Genomic DNA, 22,870 nt, shown 5'->3' on the forward strand with positions numbered 1-22,870 from the left:
CCAGGCCTGTGTACTTGCCCGTCTTGGATGGACCCTTGCAAGTAAATCTTCAGTGAGAGAGAGATTAAGTAATTCCTTATTCTCAGTGCACTTAAGTAGTAGTAAAATATGTCTGCAGTGGCCACTAAACACTACCTGCTTAATGCTTGCCTTCAATGGAGGGTCAAACAGAGTTTATACTGGTTGCTTTGAAGTCACTCTAAGGCTGGCTGTAAAAAAGGCCTTTAGCAGTTTTCAGTGTGACCAGGGTGTATTGCTGAAAGGATGGTTAGCCAGCCGAGGAGAGGATGTCATCTGATAGCTATCAGGTTAGGCAGACATCCTCTGTGGCCTAGGTACAGAAAGCTTTTTTTTTCTCCCCCAAGTATTGATTCTATAACAATAGGAATTGATAAATAAACCCGCAGCCACATTTCACACTTTGCTAACTAACTACAACAGGCCAAGTCCAGCTTATCTTGATTCAGTGAAGTTCTACCAAGGCTGAATCCAATTAATGGCTGCCACTGACAACTGAAAGTACCTGCTGTGCTGCCATCCTACCACTCTAGTCAAAATAACCGAAAGCAGCGTAGCTAATTGAATGACACTTCTAAACACAAAGTTGTAACAGAGCAGGATCCTGCTATTACTAGCAACTTACTTTAGGGAAGATTCAGTAATGAAAAAAAACTCGTAATGCAGCATTTTCCTGCAGGTGAGTATGATGGCATTCATGAACTCTGATGGGTATTCTCAATACACAGTTCAACTTAAAAGCATTAATGAGGACTGCAAATCACATAACGAGAATGTAAAAACTTCAGAGGCTGGACAAACTGCCACTGAAGTGAAATAACTGCCCAAAGGGCACCTGACAATAAATGTATGTTTCTCTTGTTTCCATGTCATAAGGAAGACCCATAATATTAACTCATTATTCTGCTTACGGTTTCCTGAGAATCATCCTCATATGAGCATCTGGCCCAATCTGAGAGAGAAGCAGCATAGTATCCTGTAGCTCCTCATCACACTCCTTTTTCTCTTCCTCAGTTGGCAAAGGGGCATCTTCACGTTCATCATCCAAAAATCGATAAAATAAGTACTTGTCTTGAAAGTGGTGTTCTTGGTCCACTGAAAACAACGTAACACATCAAATACTAAGTGCTCCTCAATGAAGCAAACCTTGAAGAAATCTGTGTAGCATTGTGTTTGTCACAGATTATTTAGGAAGGGAAAGAAAGCTACAGAGAAACCGTAAGAGCATGAAACTATTTCTCACATATGTCCAAGTTATGTAGCTTGAAGGGTACACTTTTAAATTGTGTACTACAAGTACTTTCCAAAAGGCTTCCATATAAGTGTGTTGTGGGTGTGTATACATACGTGTGTGTGAACGTGTGGGGTTTTTTCTTATTAGTTCTATTTTCTTATTGTTTCAAACTATTTCATTTAATCAAACAAATCACACTGGGGAAAATGGTTACCTTACAAATCTCTAAGAGGTATTCTCTAGCATGAACACTTTTCTCTACATGTTTAGACAGGCTGACAAAAGGTAGCAAAAGCAACTAAATTCCTTGTAATGTAGCAGAAATGTGTATCATCAAGGTACAATCCCAGGGGCAAGTTCATTGACCTGTGTCCTGGTGGAGTAACTTAATGGAAGGACTACCAAGAGAAGACCTCTAAAGTAACATTATGATACTGCAAAGGACAAACACTTGGTCTTCCAAGCAAGTCAGAGTGACGTGTTGAGTTGGATACTCTGATGCAGCTTGCAATAGCTTGCCCTGAGAGTTCAGGGGAATACATGGCAGGAATTAAAGCTACAGCCCTTAGGGTAAGGGAGCAGTGGAAATGATCTGTCTTTCCAGTATGGAAATTTCTCCCTGGGATATGGGAAGCACAACAGACGATAAATGGGAGTTTACTGTAATAGAGATGCTCTTCTGAATTTAATAAAAATGTACGTGCAAAGCTTCAAATATGAATATTGCTTTAGAAACCTACCCTTTTGAGGGCTGTAATATCCTGTTACCAACTAAATCCTGCCAAATGGAAACTGAAAGTCAATGTGAAATGCAATCGGAAAGCTAACATAAAATCCCAGATCTCTGCACTGGAATGTCTGGTGTGCTGAATTTGGGAACCCCTCCAAAACCAATGGAAATCATTCCAAAATGATGGATCTGAGCAAACAGAAATACTCACATTCACTTCTAAATACTGCACATCTTTGATGAAGGTTAGTTTTATGTAAGGTAATACATCCCTTGGTTTTGGCCTGAGTGCTATCCAGCTCCTCTTACAATATAAACACAAGCCAGTGTACTCCTAAGAGTTATCATTATAAATTGTTCATTTATGATCCAATATGCTCGTAAGTTAAAAAAGCATACTGGTAGCAAGATTCAAATAATACTGAGATGCAAATAATACTGCCTGTGTGTTGCACTTGCACTTAAGAATGAACAGGCTGCTCTGTGGCACTTTTTTTGGGCTCATAATCCCTTTCTTTTTCATGGAAAAGAACTACAGAGGAATTGATGTCACACACTGCCTGTATTTTAGTCAAGATACTGATTATCTTACCATGGTTAAGAACACCTTCTTCCAGCAGTACTTGCCACATTCCAACAGCCTGGGTTCGTAAATGGACACAAGGACTTTGCTGCATCATCCAGTCAACTAGTTCTGTCCCCACACAGCATTGCCTGAAGGACAGATAAACAGACAGGAATGAAAAGGAAGCTAGCCAAGAGAGAGACTGCACACAGTAACTGCCAAGGAAAGTGGTATCTTGAACTCTGTATAAACTTAGTCAAATTTCCCTACAGAAAACACCATGTCACTGTCTACATGTACATGCTTGAAATACCAGTGAAGGTGTTCAGCTTTGAGAGGATCACCTTAGCAAAACAAGTGTTCTGGGAAATGCAGAGTTCAGAGGATCAAATTGAGCCTGTGACATCTGGTACAAAACCTATAGCAACAGTGCAACGACCTCCCACCCAGTTTTCAAAAGAAACCTCTGTATGCTATGGGATACCGAAAGCTTCATGCTTTTCAGAATCCTGCATGTAAACAATAATTTAATACTGTAAAAGTTATGCCAATGCAGCCTCTACAGGAAGAGTGAGTGCTATGAGGGTGTTCCTGCATTTGTAACCAAACTTCTGTCACACTGCATTTGGAGACATTGGTTTTGGTCGAGTGTTCCTGAGGCTCTCTCATGCTCGGTCTTGGCCACCTTGCACCTCCTGACTGACCCAGAGACAGACAACAGCAGGCCTCAAGTTCTGGAGAACACCCAAAGAGGGGTAAAAAAGCAAAAAGCCAAATGGTCACTTAGTAAAATTCTTTATCATAGCACTCCCTAGCTCAGACGAACAGTAAGAGTTTTCCCAGTTATGTGTAAGAGAAAATGGTGCAGCTGTTGGGACCAGCACTGCTCTTCATTTATCATATATGCTCTTTTGTTCTTCTAGAGCAATCAGCAATGTTATATTGTGACATATTCTCGAATCAACTCACAAGCTCCAAATACCTTTGTATATTAAATACATTTTGGGCTGAAATATGGAAAATCAATGTATTTATTTCAAATGAAGATCAGCAACATATTGCTTTACTATTTAGAAAAAGACAGAGATTTAAAAATAATTTTTACTTAAATACACTTCGAATAATGCACTAGATATTTGATTTAAACATTAGACATTACAACAAATTGATTGCTTCTTAAGCCAATAGTAGATAGATCCTGACACGTTGCAGGCAGATTTCTATTCTACAAGTGCCATTGTTATCCCACTTCAGCAAGACTGTGCTGCCACCAGCAGGAAGATAAGAGAGCCTGGCAATACACTAAAAAAAAATTAAATGGAGCAGCAAATCTGCATCAGGAATGTTTCTCACAAGGTGAATTTTCAGAACTCCACAGTGAGCAAGACTGCTGTAGCAATCACTACAGGAACACAATATATTAATGAACTTTTCTATTTTCTCTTACTCATATACAAAGAGAACAGAATCTACATTTTAACTTGATATTACACAGAATATTCCAGCTAACTATGCTATTAAGTTTGGATGAGTTTTTGTATGTGAATGCTCTGTTCACAATCACGGACTCAATTTCCAGTCAAATTACTTCAGAAAGGATTTACCAGGCCCATTAAAGACTGCATAACATCCAACTCAAATAGCATCACAGAATAATTTCAGACCTTTTGAGACCTGCAAGTATGGTGAGGCATAAATGACGAATCAGAGAACGGCAGGCATAAAAATTCAGAGGCCTCTATACAATCAGCTCACACACCTGTAAGTCTTCAGATGGTATTTACGGTCTCTTATCATGTGAGGAGCTCGGGACAAAATTGTATTCCGCAAAATCTTTCCAGCTCTGAGGATCTTTTCTGAAGGAACCTTGGTGATCATGGAGAAAGAAAAAGACCAAGACACACAGATTTGAAACTTTCTGAAATCTCTGCACTGCCTTCTGCAAAATAAAACACAAATGCTCTTTTCCCTGAACTGTAAATCCTCTTGCACAGAGGCTTACTTTTGCAGAGCAATGTAGTATATATTTGAGATTTTAAGTTTCACATACTTATCACATCTAACAAAAAGCATCACTCCAGCTGATTCATATCACTGTTGGAAATAGTTATTTCCATTTGTCTAATGGCCTGGCTCTACAGCACATCTATGTTCTATTACCTGTGTAATGGTTTTAGTAGGATGATGTGGGATGTGAGGATCAATAAGAGGTGTCTGAAAAATAAAATGAAATAATTTTTTAAAGATCGACCAGAAAAAAATAAAATAAAGGCTAAAGTAAAAAAAATTAACAAAACCGGTGTAATAACAAAGAATAATCTGGCCAGGAGATATGAATAGAAAAAGCCTCTGAAGATATCCTAAAGACAAACTTGCTTATTGAGGATCAGCAAATTAAACAGTGACATGACAGGTGAAGATGAATAACAAATCTGTGCTAAACTTTGTAAAGTACTAATGACATGTGCAATGGCCAAACATCACACCAGATCTGAGCCTACACAGGCATAGTTAGCTCTTCCTCCTGCACAGCAGCATTCCCCAACACGTGTCTGCTTTGCCATTCAGCCCGCCACCATGGAAATTCTCTCCTCCTTCAGCACCTTTTTCTATTCAGGTCTTTTCTCCCTTACAGCATAGCACAAGAAACAGGAATGGAGACAGAGATCTTCTTTCACTATCTGTGTTTTCTAAATTAACACCAGGCTGAGCTGGCAACCCTTTTATAGCCACTATCTGAAATGCAGAGGCACGCAGGCCACTCGCAGGGACCCAGGTAAGGACCTTCACAAAGGGGCTGGTGAAGGAAAAAGAAAAGAACAAAGCAAGTGGCTTGGTTCTGCAAAGGAAAGAGTGAAAGGGAAGACTATCAGGCTCTACAGGGGAGAAGGAGAGATCGGGATGAGAGAAATGGGGAAACAGGCACATAACAAACAGGAGAAAGAGGGAGCACACGGCACAACACAGAGGAAAAAGGAAAGTGGAAGGTTAAAGGACAGTAGAAACGGAGACAAAGGAGAACAAAACCAAACTTCAGCAGCCACCTCAGACCGATGGGAAGACTTGGCTTTGTTGAGCCTGGTAGTGAACAGCATGGACCAAACTCACGTCAAGAGTGCAATGTCAGGAGACACGACACAAGAGCTGACTTTGGACGGCACTCTGGGCTTGCCGACAGCAGATCAGGCTGAGCACAGAGGTCTCCCACAAGGGCAACACTCTGCACCTTGGCCCGTGGCAGCCACAGTTCCCTCACGCCCCCATGGCAAAACCAAGATAGCCAAGACAGCCAGAGCAGAAGTATGGTGAAACATAAGCCAGGTACTTCTGGGTTGCCAGGTATTGGTTTCCCTGAACTGGGCATCTGTCCATTAGGTCCCACGGGATTTTAATGACATGACAAAGTCCTTGTAGTTATCAACTAGTGCTAAGAGCTAAGAATGCACCAGGAAACTATGGGTCAGCTGGGAAGGGGAAAATGAGGGAAGCATATGACAGAAATCAATAATCTTAACATAGAGGCCTGTATATATGGAAACCAATAAAAAGTTTTTTGTTTCTACCTTACAAAAAGTCTCTGAAAAGGCAAATCAATACAATTAAAATGGGATTCCTGATTTTTCTCATTTAACAAGTCAATATTTTTTCACAAATTCATTTAAGTTACAAACATTTCTGTCCAGCCAGAAGAGCAGTAGCACATCCCTCAATATTTCTTGGTTTCTGGAACTGTGTGGAGCCTGCTCTATATAGTCTATATTTGCAGTTAACATATGTAAAGAATAGCGAAAATCTTTTGAAAGATGCCTCTAATGAAAACAAAACCATTGAATAACAATCTCAAACAGGTACAATATACTCAATCTAGCTTCCAGATTTTAATTCTAGTTAGGAATATACTTAAAGGAGAGCTAAAATGTGTAAGACAAAAAACATAGATTTTTAGAGCACTGGACTAGCAAAAACAAATGCACTTTTTTGTTTTTCAGCATTTCAATTAAGTTTTAACAAAAATGCATAAACTAACAGGTGAAAAATTGAACATGGATGAAGATTTTTCAATAAATCTCCCAACCTAATCAAAGCAGAATATAAGACAGCATTTGGAAGAAATCTGATTCAACCCAAAAGTACAGAAAAAAACCAAGGGGAAAGCTAAGACACAGCACAAGAATCTGCAGAAAGCAGCAGGAAGGCTTGTTCACCTACATCCTGACCAATACAGAAGGATCAACTGCAAAGACAGAACATAAGTTGGGTGAAGGTGATCATGAAATGACCCAATGTCAGAACTTTACAGAAGGAAGAAAGATCATCAAAGCAGACACAATGGACTAGGAAGAAAAGTTTCCACAAAAACAGAATATTGATAGCTATATTCCTGGAGTGGGTCAGGGGGGAACAAGTGTAAGGTAAAAGGAGTTAATGGGAGCTGGCAGTTACTTAAAGAAACAGTATTAACCATACATACAATACATACTAGCACAGAACTTAACTAGAAGGTGAAGTAAAGACTCAGCTAAAGAAAGAGCTCTTCACTGACACACAAGAAAATACACAGAAAGGAGAAAGGAGGGGGTCTAGAGAAGGCAAGTGTAGAACATACACTGAATAACAAATGACAGAATTAGAAAAGCAAAGGTACAAGATGAGACAGACCTGCCAAGAAATGTCAAGGGGTAAGAAAATACTCCACAACTGTATTAGTAGTAAAACAAAGGAAACAGTGTTGAGATACTGTTTAATAGAGGGAAATCTATTTACAGACAGTTCAAGAAAGCCAGAAACTTTTGATTTATTTCTTATCTGTGTTCATTATAAAGATCAGTGGCAGAGAGATGGTTAATATTCTAAGCAGTAGAGTGACAGGAGTAAAATCTCAACCTTGAAAAAAACCCCAAAACATAAATTAGCTATTTTCAGATTGGCTGGGTTTGTAGAATTTCATGCAGGAAACTTGAAGAGCTTGAAGAAACTGAAAGAGGGCTGCATCCATCTTGGAACCATCAGCAGCCACTCTTGGGGTCTATGGAGGCAGCTGAAGACAGAAATATGGGAAAAGGAGAAGCTGAAAAAATATAGATGTCAGCTTAATGTGTCTTTCTAGAAAAAGTCCATTTGTAAGCACCTGGAAAAGAACAGGGACATGAGTCACGTGACGTATATTAACCAAGAACAAGTCATGCCACACTGATCTAATTTCTTTTCATGATCAAGTAGCAACATTGGTAGATTAGAAAAGAAACAGTAGATTTTCAGCCTTTTAGTAAGGCTTTAGCACTTTCTCATCAGATATTCTCTTCTGCAACAGGCAGATTAAATTCCTACAAAATAGGTGCAAAGTCAGTTGGAAAAGCACATTTTGAAAAGCAATTACCAGTGAAGCAAAGTCAAACTGGCAGTCATACCAGAGGTCTGTTCTAAGCAGTGTTCAAGAATATATCACATCTGTTAATATTAAATATTAACATGGGATGAAGCAGAATATACCTTTATTGATTCTGCAGAAGACTTCAGGATGGAAGGCACTGCACATACATTGCAGAATAATTTTACAATATGAAACAGCTGTAACATTGGTCTAAAAAATGATGCTTTTATGCAACACAGACAGTGATGACTACATTTCTGAAGCAGGTAGAATTAGCTAAATAAAGACAGGGTAGTGAACAAGTGTCTTAGTGCAATACTACAGAAAAGGAAATAAGGTTTATAATGTTTAAAATATTTAAATATTAAACACAACTGAATAACCAATGCCATACTTGTGTGAAAGCAGCAATACTGTGCTGGAATGTAGTAATATATAAGATACACAACAGTGTTCTGCTTTAATCAGCCTAGGTAAGACCTAATATAAAGCACTGTGTCTCATTTGCCCACTTTACTCCAAACGCATCGAAACCAGCTGGACAGAATTTTAGAAGAAAGCAACAAGAATAATCAGAAAGCACAACATAAATAATCAAAGTTGTTCAGCTAAGGAAAAGGCAAATCTTAGCAGAGGTGTGATAAAAAACTCTTCAGATTTAAAAGGCCTTTGAAAAGAAAAAAGAAGTGACCTAGTCCATCGTGCAGAGATCAGGAAATAATTTAAATTGCCGTAAGAGAGATTCAGTCTAGGCATTGCTGAAGCTTTTCTCACAGAGCGGACAGTGAATACTGGCAGATTGCCAGAGAGGTCTGGTTCCTCCATCTTTGGGAGGATACATAAGGAATCTGTCAAGAGCGACAGTGCTACAGTGAGCATGTGGCTCAGGGATGGACTCAATGCTTTCCTGAAGTAACTTTTAGCCTCACTACATGGTACTGTGCAATTTTCGAGGACAGCTTTACAAGTCTAAAAAGAGTTCAAACACAGGGTGGTGCTTGAAGAGGCAATCAGTAACAGAGCCCCTGGGGCAGCGAGCCCGAGACAGTCATTCCTACTGAGGGACAATGCCATCATCATCCAAAAGACATGCCCAGCAAAGAGTCCCCAAAGTTACAGCCTTTCATAGCTGCTGCAGTGAGCTCTGGATGCACTAGTGATTAGCTGAAATGCAATAAATGGAAACACAGGGCTTGGACTTTGTTATAGAAAGGCAAGACATATTTCAAAGGCAGAGAAATGTAACATCAGTTAGTTAATAGGAGATAAAGGGCTCCAGCAACAACTTCTCATCAGAAAAAAAAATGTATTCTGTAAGGGATAGTCACAGCTTGGCTGAAGAACAAGAATTGTTTTGTTATTCTTTATAATCTTCGACCTTCCATTAAGGGTTGCTTAGAAAGTACTTAAAAAAAATAAAGTAGCTCTCCCTATAAAACAGCAGAGAGTGAGGAGAGTGTTTAATTGCCTTCTTAACACATCCTGGTATCTTTGAAGAATTAATGAGACTAAAGTACATACATGTGGCACAGAGGTCCTTGATGATCCCATTTCTCAATACTTCTGAATAAGGGAAAAGTTATCATGCAAAGAGCTCAATTACAATAGTTTACAAATAATTACTCATCTCCTGGCCACAGGAGTGACCGGTGTACCTGCTCTTGGCTTTCCTTCAGTGTGAGATAAAGCAACACAGCAATACCATCTTGAACTTCAGCTACTCTATTCCCTTTTCCAACTAGTGCACACTCAAACAGTTTGTTATGACCTGCTGATCTTCCCTGTAGGGGAGGAGGTCATAGGGGTCTGCAGGGTAGAGAAGGGAAAGCTGCTGGCGTTGGTAGGGGAAAGCAGAAAATTATTATGAGAAACTGTGGTAAAAAGGTTTTTAGCATTAACATTGACAAACTCCCTATCTGTACATTTATGGATTCACATTTGAGCCATTCAAACAAACCCTTCACAAAGCCAATCACAAACACCATATTTAAATTGGGGTGAAGCAGAGAAAGTAATAATTTTAGCCTCTATTCCTTTCAAGATTCAAATATTTATGCATGAGAGCATTACCACAGATTTAAATAGGATTATTCATGTGTATAATTTTATGCACACATTTAATCTGTGGAGAAATAGGCCTTAGATTTCAAACCACAGGGCAAGGCCTGTCTTTATTTTGGTGTTTCTTAAATCCCTGAGCAAGCCATATGCAAACAAATAAATAATAAAATGAACAACAATAATAGTTGCCATGAGATCTGTATCTGTCAACTTATTTGAATCTGCTAAATAAAATCCAAGAACATCTCTTATAAAAATAGATTTTTCTATTCCCCTTGTTAAATAGCTCTAAAGGGATGTTTCTGAGCCTTTACATATGAATGAATGCTTTAGATCTGCAGCGATTTGGATCTATAAAATCAAATGATGAAGGGGACTTAATTTATTACTCTCAAATGCAAACGCAGGATATGTGTATTGTAAAGAACTAAGATGAAATAAAATAAAAGCCAATGAATCACTTTTTTCACATGACCTCAGTGTAGCTCATCTCTGAACAGAGAACAAGTTTCGGTATTGATTGGAGTTAACCACAGCATGTTACCAGGGTGATCAGATAAAATTGTGCACTACTGTTGATCCCTTTATTTTCAGCTGGGGAACAGAAAAGAATTGCAAGTGACATCTGTTTTCCTGCTGGCTGGCCGGGGGATCCAGAAGAAACAAAGGACAAAAGCCACACAAGTTGAAAGGTGTCAGCAGCAACAGCCACATCACAAGAGGTCTGTTTGTTTTACATCCTCAGTATTTACCACTATTGGGGATTTATAGTCTAATCCAAATCCCACTGGAATCACTGGGAAGTGCCTAATTGACTCAATGAGTTTTGAGTCAGGCTCACGGCATCTGTTTCTCCTGAGTGTATTTCAGGGAGCAGAGCTCTTACTAGTTCCAAATGACTCCTGACGCCTTCTGATTACTACCATTTTTGACTGACATGTTTGAATATCTTTGTATACATCTCCCAAAAGACTTCTAATGCCCTATCTGGTTTACATGGGAGGAAATAAAATATACAAAAAAACCCATTCCCACAATATCAGCAAAATCATAGCCAGTCAGTAGGATACAGCTGACAATTAGTCGGAGTCCCCACAGCCCTCCCACACAACACCTCCCACTTCTACTCTTATCATTCTTTCTCAATTTTTTTGTAATGTCATCTATTTGAGCTGTTTTGGACCAAAGGCAGAGATAAGAGTTCCAAAGATGATGTAGCGATGACTCTTTCCAAAATAAGCCATTATTTCCAGCACTACAGAATGACTATGTAACAGGGATAAAGCTGAACATACAGTATCACAGTTTTTGGAGGGCATTATCAGCTGGAAAGCAGTCTTAGATAGAGTATCTTGAAGTTAACTCCATTGGTCCTATTTGCAGCTGCAGTGAAAGAGTGTTATGCAGACTGCACCAACCTCTGCTAGGATACTACAGGGAAAACAATACACTTATTTAATGCAGATTGCTGAACATGAGAGAAACAAAGATTTTGTCATAAAAAAGTCCTTTGGAACACATTTTTGTCAAAATTTGAAGGAAAATGTAGTCAATGTTATAGGAATTTCCCTGAGATTAGCTTAGTTGGTCAGATTATGGTGCTAATAACATCAACACTGCAGGTCCAATCCCCGTATGGGCCATTCATTTAGGAGTTGGACTTGATTATCCTTGTAGGTCTCTTCAAACACAGAATATTCTGTGATCTGTGATGACATTAATCTGTACTGGATCTCTGGAGTAGCCCTATGTAGAACATACTGATATATTAACCAATGCTTGTCACCACAGAACAGTCTACATGATGACCTCTAACCCCAAAGGGTGCATAGTTCATAAGAAACCTTGGCACACACTTCCTGCCACAGGGACGTCTGATTAGATTAGATTAGAATTTGGGGTGTGATACCAGGACTGAGCTCTGGGTCCAACCCAGAAAATCATATTTAATCACAGAGCTGATCACAGAATATTCTGAGTTGGAAGGGACCTACGAGGATCATCAAGTCCAACTCTTAGACGACTGGCCCGTACAGGGAGATTTACCACACCCCTTCAGAAGACAAAAAAAATGGAAATAGAAATGCAATCATCACTCCGATCATGCTGTAAACAATTCATTCTCCTCTTCACTCTCCCCACAAACATATGCAGCAGCTGGGAGAACCAGCCTGTGCTCCACAAGAGAGCACTGGCAGCCAAAAAGCAAAGTACCTGCTCACATCTCCTAACTGGAAAAGTCCAAAACCGACAATGACTGACCTCATACCATGTCTGTAGGGGACTTAGCAATTAACAAATACTTGGCAACTAACAAAGGACAAATTACCCAAGATCACTTGTTTTAAAAGGACCAGTCTAGACATTTTCAAATTGTACAACCAAAGGATCTTCAAGCCACCCATGCTCACATAAGACAACCGTTCTAGTCTCTTAACAAATATCTGCAAACAGCAAAATGGGGAGAACGGCAAGGTATGAACAGATGAACACACAGTCACAGCATGTTTGCAAAATTAGGGAAGAAAATAATCAAATTTTAAAAATCTTCTGAGTTTCATAGAGGTATAGCACCTGTAATCTAAAAACCCATAATCTAACTACAAACTATCTAAACAAAGCAAAATAGCCTAGTAGAAATTGTCAGGGCCAGTGGTTAAAGACAGCTCAGTTTTATTCTGTTTTTCTGACTGCATGACCTTACACAAATCACCTAATCACTGTGTGTTTCATTTTCCCCTTTTTGGAGAGAGGAATACTAATAATTTCCACCTTTGTAAAATGCTTTGAATACTGTCAGCAAATGGGCTACTATCAAAATATTCAGAGTAATGATGACTGGTTTAAAATCTATATTCTTTAAATGTAATACAATGTGAAGACTATGCTGTATTTTAAAATACATCCTAAAATTGCTTTTTTTTAGTAATCTACATTTTTTTAATAGCATAAACAGGAAAATAAGTTCCTTTAAATTCTCAAATATTCAGTGTAGCAAATTTATTTTAGAAAGTTAAATTGAAATACATTATTAACACTTCAACAATGTTTCCTTGACAAACTATAAACGTCCATCCTTTTAACACAAAATGATTCAGCCATTACCAAAAATGACACTTCACTGTGAATGTCAAAGGGAAAAAGAATATTGAAACAGACTATGACCAGTGCACAAAACCCCCTAGAACACGGCTAATGATGTCTTATTTTCCTGTCATTTTTCTACTTCCCCACTACAATGAAACAGCTGCTATAACTACACTGCCTGCATTGAATAAAATGTCAGAAAATGCTAACTCTGCTGCGAGCATTCCCAATATTCTGGTAGAGGTGTGACTACAGTTATCATAATGAATCTCAAGCCAGTGTTGTCTGGGTTTCTCTGCTCCTGCATTTCTTTAACCTACGAAAGAACAAAACTTTTTTTTTTGTCTCTCATGCAAACTACTGGTTTCTTAGTATTCACAGCTTTAAAAGTATGTTTACCTGAAATTACTTACTTCTTTAGAAACAAGCTATAATGGCAAAGACTTTAAAAGTTAGGCAGCAAGGTTACAAGTTCTTAAGGCCCATCTCTCACACTCTAGGTACACAGCACCTAATCAAAAGACAAACTGATGGGATGTTAAAGATTAATGAGCTTCACTTAATTAATTCACTTATTTCTAGATACCTTTTTAACTTTGGTAAGCATCTCCTACCTCCAAGCCTCACAGAAGGTACTCAGTCTAGAAAACAGGATAGGATGGGCTCTCCTAGGTTTCAGTTACATCCAGATGCCAGAACTGCCTTCTGAGGACGAGGCAGTGAAATTTTAGATTAAGTGATTTCATGTCAAACATAAGGGTGCCAAAACCTGGATGGAGCGTGAATTATGTGTGAAATTGTGAACCTATTAAAATTAGTGGTAAAATTCTTGACTTGAGTGTGGTCATCACACTACCCACGTGAGGCAAGAGGACCACTGCCTCCTGGGTGACAGCAGTTCATGTATTGTGTGATGCCCACTAGTCATTTCACCTCTGAGTGTTTCGACCTCTCCATGGTAAAATGGGGACACAGTGTCTACTCACAACTGCAACAAGTGATGAGAATAAGCAACTGAAAACACTGTTGAATGCTGCAACTGGAATCCTGGAAGTCTAGTGTCTACAAATTCATGCTGGGAACTTTACAATGCTTTTTAACACAGAAAGGAAAATTCATCTAAGTGAGACAGGGCTAGAGGGCATTGAAGGTTACCTCCTGAATTCCCTGGGGAGGTCAGCAACAAGGTTAGGCCTTTAGCAAGTGGGCAAGAGAAGTTAATTTATACCCATTTTATGCTTCTTCTGGTGATTTCATGTTTCTTATCCTCCAAGTTCAGGGCAATGCATTGTGTGAAAGCACATGAAATGAAGAAACATTGAAGGAGTGCAGCACATGAGCCTTAGAGTCCAGCTTCCCTATTTACTCCTCTTTCTTCTTCCTGTCATCCTTTCAGAAATCAATTTTTACTAAAAATGAAGCTGAGAAGGAATAATCTAACAATATCCAGTTCAACACTTTCTGGTATCCTATTTCTCAGGAGATTTTTAATGATCTATATTGATGTTTTCCTTCTATATGGAATATATTTCCTAAAAAGGTAAATGGTTGTTTCTGTAGTATATGAAAATAAACAGAGGAAAGAAATCCCAAAGTGATGGCTAGATCAGAACACATTTTACAAAAAAGCACAAATATTTTCTTTCAGCCAAGTACTTCTCTACTTCAATGGTTTTAAGTCTCCTGTCACAAACATAAAAAAACCCTCAAGCACTTGTTTAATTTACATATTTGTGTGTCAGTGGAAAAGACATGCATTCTGCTCTTGACAAATATCCACAAAACAACCTTCTTATCTTCCTTAAAACTTCTATTTCTCTTGATGTCTACAAAAAGCTTGTCAAAGTGGAGGGTGCTGATGTGCTGAACCATGCTACCTATCCTATGTCATCCAAGTTTCTGAGGCTGTGTAGGATAAAGGCTTTTCTTTTTCTTTTATAGTAATATCCAATTGTGGTCTTACACATTTAACTAGCACAAAATTAAACCTTAACTGCTGTATTAGTTCATCAGTGCATTCAGTATTCTTTAGATACAGCGTCAGTAATTGTATTGATTAAAAACATACAAAGGCATTTGGAATCAAATTATTGATCTGAACAAGACAGATTGATATGCTGTTTTTCACATTAAATCCATAATGCATTGGGAATAATCAGTAAATAGAACACAAACATTGAGTTAATGTGCATCTGTGAGAACAGTAGATATTCTCCAATTAAACAGAGAAAGAGTAATACTTTTAATTCCTGTCAATTACAACAAAATCCGATTTTAATTGGAAAATAGTAAATATTTCGTATTTGCGAATTTGCTTCGTCTCTCCTTCTTACTTTCTACAGAGCTTGCTGCTGCCTAACTTGCTACTATTTAAACCTGACCTGTTCACATTTTTTCTTATTGTTTTGAATTTAGCTCATCCTCCCTGATTAACTAGCAAGGGACAGACACTTCTAAACATACTCTGAGATGCTTCTGTTGCTAAATGAATCTTTATTGCAACTTGAGAAAAAAATTGGCTCCACAAATACACACAAAAGACTGCAATAATTAACCCAAGACGGGTATGGAGAGACAAAATTATTCCACCTGACATTTTCCCTAGCTAACCACATTTCTTTACAACCCAATTCACCATAGTATGTTTCTGAAAGAGATGACCTCTTTTTACCTCTCTCAGTATGTAGCCCAAGCTGTGTAAATTCTGTGATGTCTGGCTTTTAGGGGTATCACAGAACCAGCCCCGTCCTTGTGAAATGGAAGAGCACCTATTGTATTTTGTAATTTATCCCGTTTTTCCCATTTTTCTTTAATGTTAGTATTGATTTTCGCATTATTGCTAGAAGTATTGATTTGTCCAGCTGAAATTCTGTCCCTGACAACTGTCAACCACTCACCCCCTTTTTAAACATAATCTCAAAATCTTATTTGGCTTAACTGACTCTTTACTGGCTCTTAGTGTAAAGGATAACGACTGTTGCACCACGTTAAGCAAATCACAGTGTGAAAATGCTGTTCCAGAGAAATTTACTTACCGCAATCCAAACCAGTCTGCCTGGAAATACTCAACGTACATAAAGTGTTTCCTGCTAACTTGTGTTAAAACAGTGCCATGGTTCTTCCTGGGCCCAAATGTGCTTTGCTCTGGGAGCTAATGCTCCCACCATCTTCCTATTGCACAGCCACTCTCTGCTACCTCTGCTTCTGGTGTCACTGCTCAGGAGGCTCCAAGGTGGGCTGGGCCAGAAAATATGCTGGGGAGGAAAGTAACCACCTGAGCCATTCTGCAAAAGGCTACAAGAAAAGAATGGCATGAGAGAAGAGAAGGTGTTTCTTTAGGCTCCTCGGATTCATAAATTTGGTCAGCTACTAAAAAGAGTGAGGATGGACCAAGCAGTACTGGAGGTTTACAAAGACATAATCATAATTCTCCTGGTAAGCTACTGGCTTTTTCTCCATCAAGCTCAAGGTTATTATATAAATTGTTTATATGTAATTTCATTTCCTAAGATGAAAACAAGTGTGTCTCAGTAATCCTAATTAAAAGCAGTGTAGTAACCTGTACTGGAAATAAGTTGAGGTTTTAAAAATTTTTTTTTGGAGCCTAAATTATGTATTCTTTTAATTTCTCTACTATTCAACTCAGCTACGTGCATCTGTATTTCCTCACTAACTGCTATCTTTAAGACAGCTGCACCACTGATGATAAAGCACACAAAGATCAAACACGTTCACAGTCTTGTGCCAAGCCTTCTTTCAGAAGGAAATTCACAAAAAGAATAAATAATGAAAGTCATAAATCATAAACCTCAACAGCACTTTCTCCTTAACCATCATGGGTGCTAACAGTCCTAAATACATTTTCAGCTCTGCTGTAAAGAGCTGACATTTTTGCCTCTGCAATTCTGACTCTGAATGGCTCTCAATGAGCCCCACAAACTGGATGCTTGTGGTGCTATTTGTGTGCAGCCAGCACAACAGGCTTCTGCTCTTGACTAGCTAACACAAGAAAAAGAACAAAATCACTGGACAGCTTTTTCCCACTATTTATTAACCTCTCAAATTTTTGTCATCCATACACAAGCAAGAAAAGATGCTGCTAAATGATCAGATCAGACACACTGATTACTTCTTACCAACTCAGAACTATAACTGACTTTGTGGAATACCAATTTCCAGCATGCATGGCAGGACAGGCAGTCAAAATGCTCTGTGAGATATTATATGAGTGACTAGAAAGAATCTGATTTTAAGATCCCTGATCTAATTTTTCTGCCAAACTTGAGAAAATAATTACAAGATTCAAAAAAATTCCTTTTGCTGTTTCAAATATAAGTGCCAAATGTGTTACTTGTATACGCTTGACTTGTCTGAAGACATGAACCTTGAAAGGGACTATCTTTTTTCTCAGTATAATTACCCACTCTTTCTGCCTTTCAACTGAAAGAGATAAATGGAGCATATGTGCATGTTTTTTAGGGGTTGGGACAGAATCTCACAGAAAACACAGTCAAGAAGCAAAAGTCATCAAATATGATTCCACAATATATATTATCAGACTGCCCTTGCCAGCACTGGCAGAGAAGGTAGTGGGCTGTGTCCTCAGAAAAGTGGAACTGAGAGTGATGCTCCTGTGGAAAGATGGTCCCACACCTAATTCACAATACTGAGTACTTTACAAATTTTAGTATTTTCTAGGAATTTCTGAAGGTTTTTTCCATTCTTTAGGTTATTTATGCAAACTACAACAGCAACACTCATGCAGCTAGACAACAGGAGTCTGAAAGGCAAAATGTCTCTTTACCCAAACTGCCTTCCCTGCGCTACCCCAAGCACCTCCACAGCCCTTTTGTCAGGTTGGTCAGATGGGTTAGTACTCGATTACACTGCTACACTTAAAGAGGTCAGCAGTGTGAGTTAGATCCCCTCCAAATTACAATTTCAACAAAGAAATATATATCACTTGGTTTTGCACTTTTCTATTGATTTCTGAACTTGTCATTCCACTTTCAGTGTCTCTTAGGATTATCACATCAAGGACTGATCACAATAAGCTCCTGTAAGAAATCTCATTAAAAACACACAAACAACCATGAATCTCATGCCTTATGATGTTCTAAGTAAACCAGCATCTTTCTGTCTGACAGTCACTCTATTTTTTCTGACTGAAAGCTCTTTGTAGCAGAGGACTCCATCCCTACTTTGCATCACAGCACTTAAAACAAACAAGAATTGCAAGGCTTTAGAATGCACACAAATTGGAATAAAGTCTGAATAAAAATAAGAATAAAAATTAAAGGGCAACAGAAGTGGAGAGCATCAAAATAACAGTGATAACAGTTTAAGGGGACTCTTCATTTAGAGAAGTGAAGATCATATATATTAATATTCATATGTAAAAGTCATGAAACTAAAAACTCATATAGTTTAGCTCTAGCATTGACTTGAGTATATGGATTATTCTGCTGGTAACAGAGGAAGTCTCTCTCCTTCCCATACCACTCATTTTTCATCTTTTCACTCCTCCCTCATAATAAAACCCACACTACCCTGACTTGAATCTTCCAGGTAGTTTCACTGACTCAGAAAGTCACTGCAGCTCTCAAAGCAGGATACAAATGCAGACACTTTTCCAAGCTCAGCGTTCCATTCCTGAGTCAAGGGCAGTAGCTGCTTCTGCAATGTTTTACAGCTGTGACAGGAAAGGGAGGCTTCCTCTTTAGGTGCTGACAACTCAACTGCATTGTGTTACTGGACACTAGTCACTATTTTTCCCATTATTCATCTTCTTTCAAGAGATAAATGTGGCAACTTGTTTATATTTTAAAACTGAAATATACCTACATATATTTAGTACTCTGATGTTACTGCTCTCAGAAAACAAGGATGAAATTTAAAACAGAGTATTCCCTCAGGTCCTGTAGCTTGCAAAATTCTGCATTTGTCTACAAAAAGTGTAATGCATCCACGAAGTCTTGCATCCATCTCTTACCACTCCCACTGTCGTCACACACAGCTCTATTTATCATTAGAACCACAAACCACCACAACAAAAACTCCTCAAATAGACAGAAAGACCATATGTTTTTCATCCAAATTCATGAAAGGGCTTCAGGGATCCTTGAAATGAATCAAGTATGCACTGAAGAGAACTAAGTTATCTTGACATGTACACAGGTAAATACACAGCAACCCGGACCAAGGATTCTTGGTCCACAAGTGCAGTGCTACTCGTTCCTGTATAGTACCAGATCAAATGAGAATCTCTCCCCACATCTGCAGGTCTCATACTGGGGCTACTCTGGCTAGTTCTGTATCAGTCTGCTCAATCACAGCACAATCACAATTAGACACAGCAGAAGAAACCATTCCCAGTAGAAATTGTCATTAGGACCTCCAGAATTCAGGGTATACAATGAAATAATGGATCACAGATATTTCACAAGTTATTGGGAGCTGATTGTGTAACAGAATATGGGGTGCTGCAAGCTTCCTCTGAGGTATTGCTATTCACAAAGACATTCAGGAGGGAAGTCTACCACTGTATATCATCTGCCTGGCTGAAACTGGAGATATCCAACCTTCCCTGGTGGTTCTGCAACTATTTAGTTTATGCAAAGTCTACTTATGAAACTCAGCAGACTTACTAACAATTTTGTTTACATTACTGCCAACATATAAAGACCTTCACATTTTTCATGCTTATGTTCCTTACTAACATATGAAAAATGTATTTTTCACAGGCTCCTACTCATCTCACACTCCTGTCTTTGTTATCTCCCCTGCCATAAGCTGTCATCATGTGACATTGCCAGAGACTATATGCAGAGCCTCTGCACTAGCCAAATTGTTACAGAATGTGATAATGATGAAACCCTAAGCACTTTCACTTAGAGCAAAATGAAGAACTTGAACAGACCTCTAGGCAAATTACTTTCCTATACGTGAAATTGGTGCCAAAATATTAGAGCAGCCCCTAAAAATAATGGGTACAGTTCGGACTGCACAAAGATGTTATTAGAAATATTTGCATGTAGTGCTTTCACACTATCACTTCAAAAACAGAAAAGGGAATTATTTCTTAACCCTATGCAAATATTGTATAGGAGAACTGCCTGGTGCAGAGCCCAAGCAAGAAAAGAAATCAATGCACATCTATCACTGGGCAGCTATACAGAAAATAAGTTATCCTCTAACACAGTTTTCATGTGTATGTTGGAGATGCTACAACTTTCAAACAAACACCTTGTAATTACACTTTGATAGAACACTGCCTGCTTTCCTCTTTTTTTTTTTTTTTGGCTCACAATTTCATGAGCATGTGAAACATTTCCCTTAGAGTTCTCCTAATGCTCTATCAAATTCCACATTTGATAATATACTGAATATGTTAAACGATAAGCTTTCCTTTCGGTCATCTGGGAAAAGTAAATTGAAATATAGGGAAATTAGAAGTAAAATGATTGTGTTTATTGCTAGAGTAGCTAACATGGTGAATGAACATGATTATTACTTGTGTCTTGTGTGGGTTTTTCAAGCTGAACGTTGTGAATTGCAGTGTCATATTTACAAACAGTATACCTTCAAATGTCCAGAGCTACACGTAAGTGCTTGAAAATCGAAACAAGTGAATATTCATTTGCCTGGTAAATTGCAATATTTTGAGGATTAACTCTTGATTATGCCCTGCTCTCTCCACTGAAAGATCTTTACAATATAATTGCATTAACGGCATTTAGATGATAAAAAGGAAAATAATGTTTTCACAATCAACCCAATTATTTAAATACATAAAAATCAACATGGTACCTATGTCTTTTTGAAAATTAAGTAAAGAAAAGGAATCTATATTTTACCACATTGAATTAGCAAGGAAAGAAGATAGATGAAAAGGTGACTTTCACAGAAGTATTGCAGCACATTCTATAGGAGCTTCGGCATACAAAATACTTTAAAATAAATCACTTCCAATAAGCTTCCAATCTAGAAGATGTGCAGACATTACTTGAAAAACATAAAGGGGATGTTTCAACCTGTAAGGTTCACAAACTCAATCTATGTGTTTTTCGAATATTACTTCGTGCACAAGGGGGAGCTCCTGCAACTCTTTATCACAATAAAAACCCAAAGACAATATAGGGAACATAATGGAAATACAGCATGAGAGATTTCAGAAAAGAACAGATATTCTTCACCCAATAGCAAGAATTACTGTATGAATTTGCACAACTTAATCTGCTCTTGTCTTCTGTGTTCAGCATGGATTCCTCAGATTCAAGGAGATGAAAAGCACTTTTCCCCTTACAGGATGTACGCTCTCAATGAAGGAGCAAACTTACATACGTTTTAAACAGTCACTGAGGCGAAGCTGTAAAAAAGAAAGGCAGCATGGTTTTTGAGGTAGGACGTTGTTTTAATGTAGTGTGTCACAGCAAAAATATATTTGAGCAGGTAATCAAAGTCTGTACCATAACAAACACAGATAAGAGGACTTCATTAACACTGCTCAGTCAGCCCCCATTCTTGAAACACTCTGCTTTTGAGCACTTAATTGTTTAGCCTTCTTCTCAAGCAGAATTTTGTGTGGCTTCTTGAGGATGTGGGGGTTCTTTCAGCAAACCGCAATATGGAGATTCCATTATGGAAAAGAACATAAAATTTCAGCTTGGATCATTAGCAGGGTTAGAATTTTTTTACTATCTACTACTTGAATAAATAACTTACAAATCACAAATTTCTCTTCTTCCTGTGTATCATTTCTATGCTTTAAGGCATCCACAGTTTGCAAAGGAGTTTAAGACATTTGCTGATTGCAGAAAATAGCATTCAGCACCACAGTCCATAAGGGAGTGGAGATTCATGCTCTCAATGGGGCTGTCCTCTGTTCTTATTCCTTTGTCTCCACAACTCATTCCTCCAGTACCTCTTCTTTCAAACTATCTTGTATCTCACATTTCCAGAGCAGATGGGCTATTTCTTGTTCCTACCTGGGTACCAGTAAAGGGTGTAAAAGAACAGGGGAGAGAACTCTGGCTTTCAGTCAGTGTCTGGCTTTATATTGTCAAAATATTCCTCTAGCAACTAAAAGAAGCTCTTGAGAGAAATCCCACATGGTTAAACATTGAGACAGGAATGCCCAAGCAGCCCAGGAGCAAAGACAGTGTGGGAATTCTGCACATAAAATGCTCACAGCCTGAGTGCACAGGTTTGTAGTGAAACTGCACCAAGCCTCTGGTGAGCCAGTTTCAGCTGACATTTTTCAATGTTTAACACTGTGGTTATTTTTTAGGGGCTCGCAAATGGTACACTCCTTACTGTATGAACAACCCCCAAAAGTCAAGCTTCTAGTCCAAAGGACAGGATTCCTAGTGTATAACTGGAAGAAGCTATTTAGTATGTGCTATGTATTTTCCTCCAGCTCAATGTCAGACAGGTTTGATCCATTTCAATTTAAAAATCAGCCACGAGCATACTCTCAGCATGGAGAATTCAGTGTAAACAGTGAAAAAGCGGCCAAACTGTAAGGAGAGTGTCCTGTAGTGGGAAGCATCACGCAACCCTGCTGCCAGCTCTGCTGGTAATATATGGAACCAGGACCACTACCTATTCTGTCTGCACGCTGGAACCCGACCTCCCCTGCGTTCTAAGTACTCTACTGTATCTCTTCCAAAAATGTATTTGAAATTATTATTGATTTTGTAATTTTGGCTTTAGGGTTACATTCATCTCTCATATGCAACTCTACCCCATGGGGAATTTTCAAAAACTAAAGTGAGAGAGACCAGTGCACAGATATATTGGTCT

General features: G+C 38.5%; 1 protein-coding gene across 6 annotated transcripts in view; it reads right to left on the reverse strand.

Annotated features, from left to right (window-relative positions):
- The window catches only part of RAPGEF4 (Rap guanine nucleotide exchange factor 4), a 157,335-nt gene that overhangs the window by 54,239 nt on the left and 80,226 nt on the right, over nucleotides 1–22,870 (reverse strand). For 5 of the 6 annotated variants that reach the window (XM_032114866.1, XM_032114865.1, XM_032114870.1 and 2 more), the window contains 4 exons: nucleotides 4,708–4,761; nucleotides 4,307–4,413; nucleotides 2,575–2,696; nucleotides 930–1,113 (listed from right to left, as the gene is read on the reverse strand). In XM_032114866.1, coding sequence (XP_031970757.1) covers nucleotides 930–1,113; nucleotides 2,575–2,696; nucleotides 4,307–4,413; nucleotides 4,708–4,761 — 467 coding nt within the window. The remainder of the gene's footprint in view (nucleotides 1–929; nucleotides 1,114–2,574; nucleotides 2,697–4,306; nucleotides 4,414–4,707; nucleotides 4,762–22,870) is intronic. The other variant, XM_032114867.1, reaches the window with a different exon arrangement.

This window comes from Corvus moneduloides, chromosome 7, assembly GCF_009650955.1.
Source record: "Corvus moneduloides isolate bCorMon1 chromosome 7, bCorMon1.pri, whole genome shotgun sequence".
NCBI lineage: Eukaryota > Metazoa > Chordata > Aves > Passeriformes > Corvidae > Corvus > Corvus moneduloides.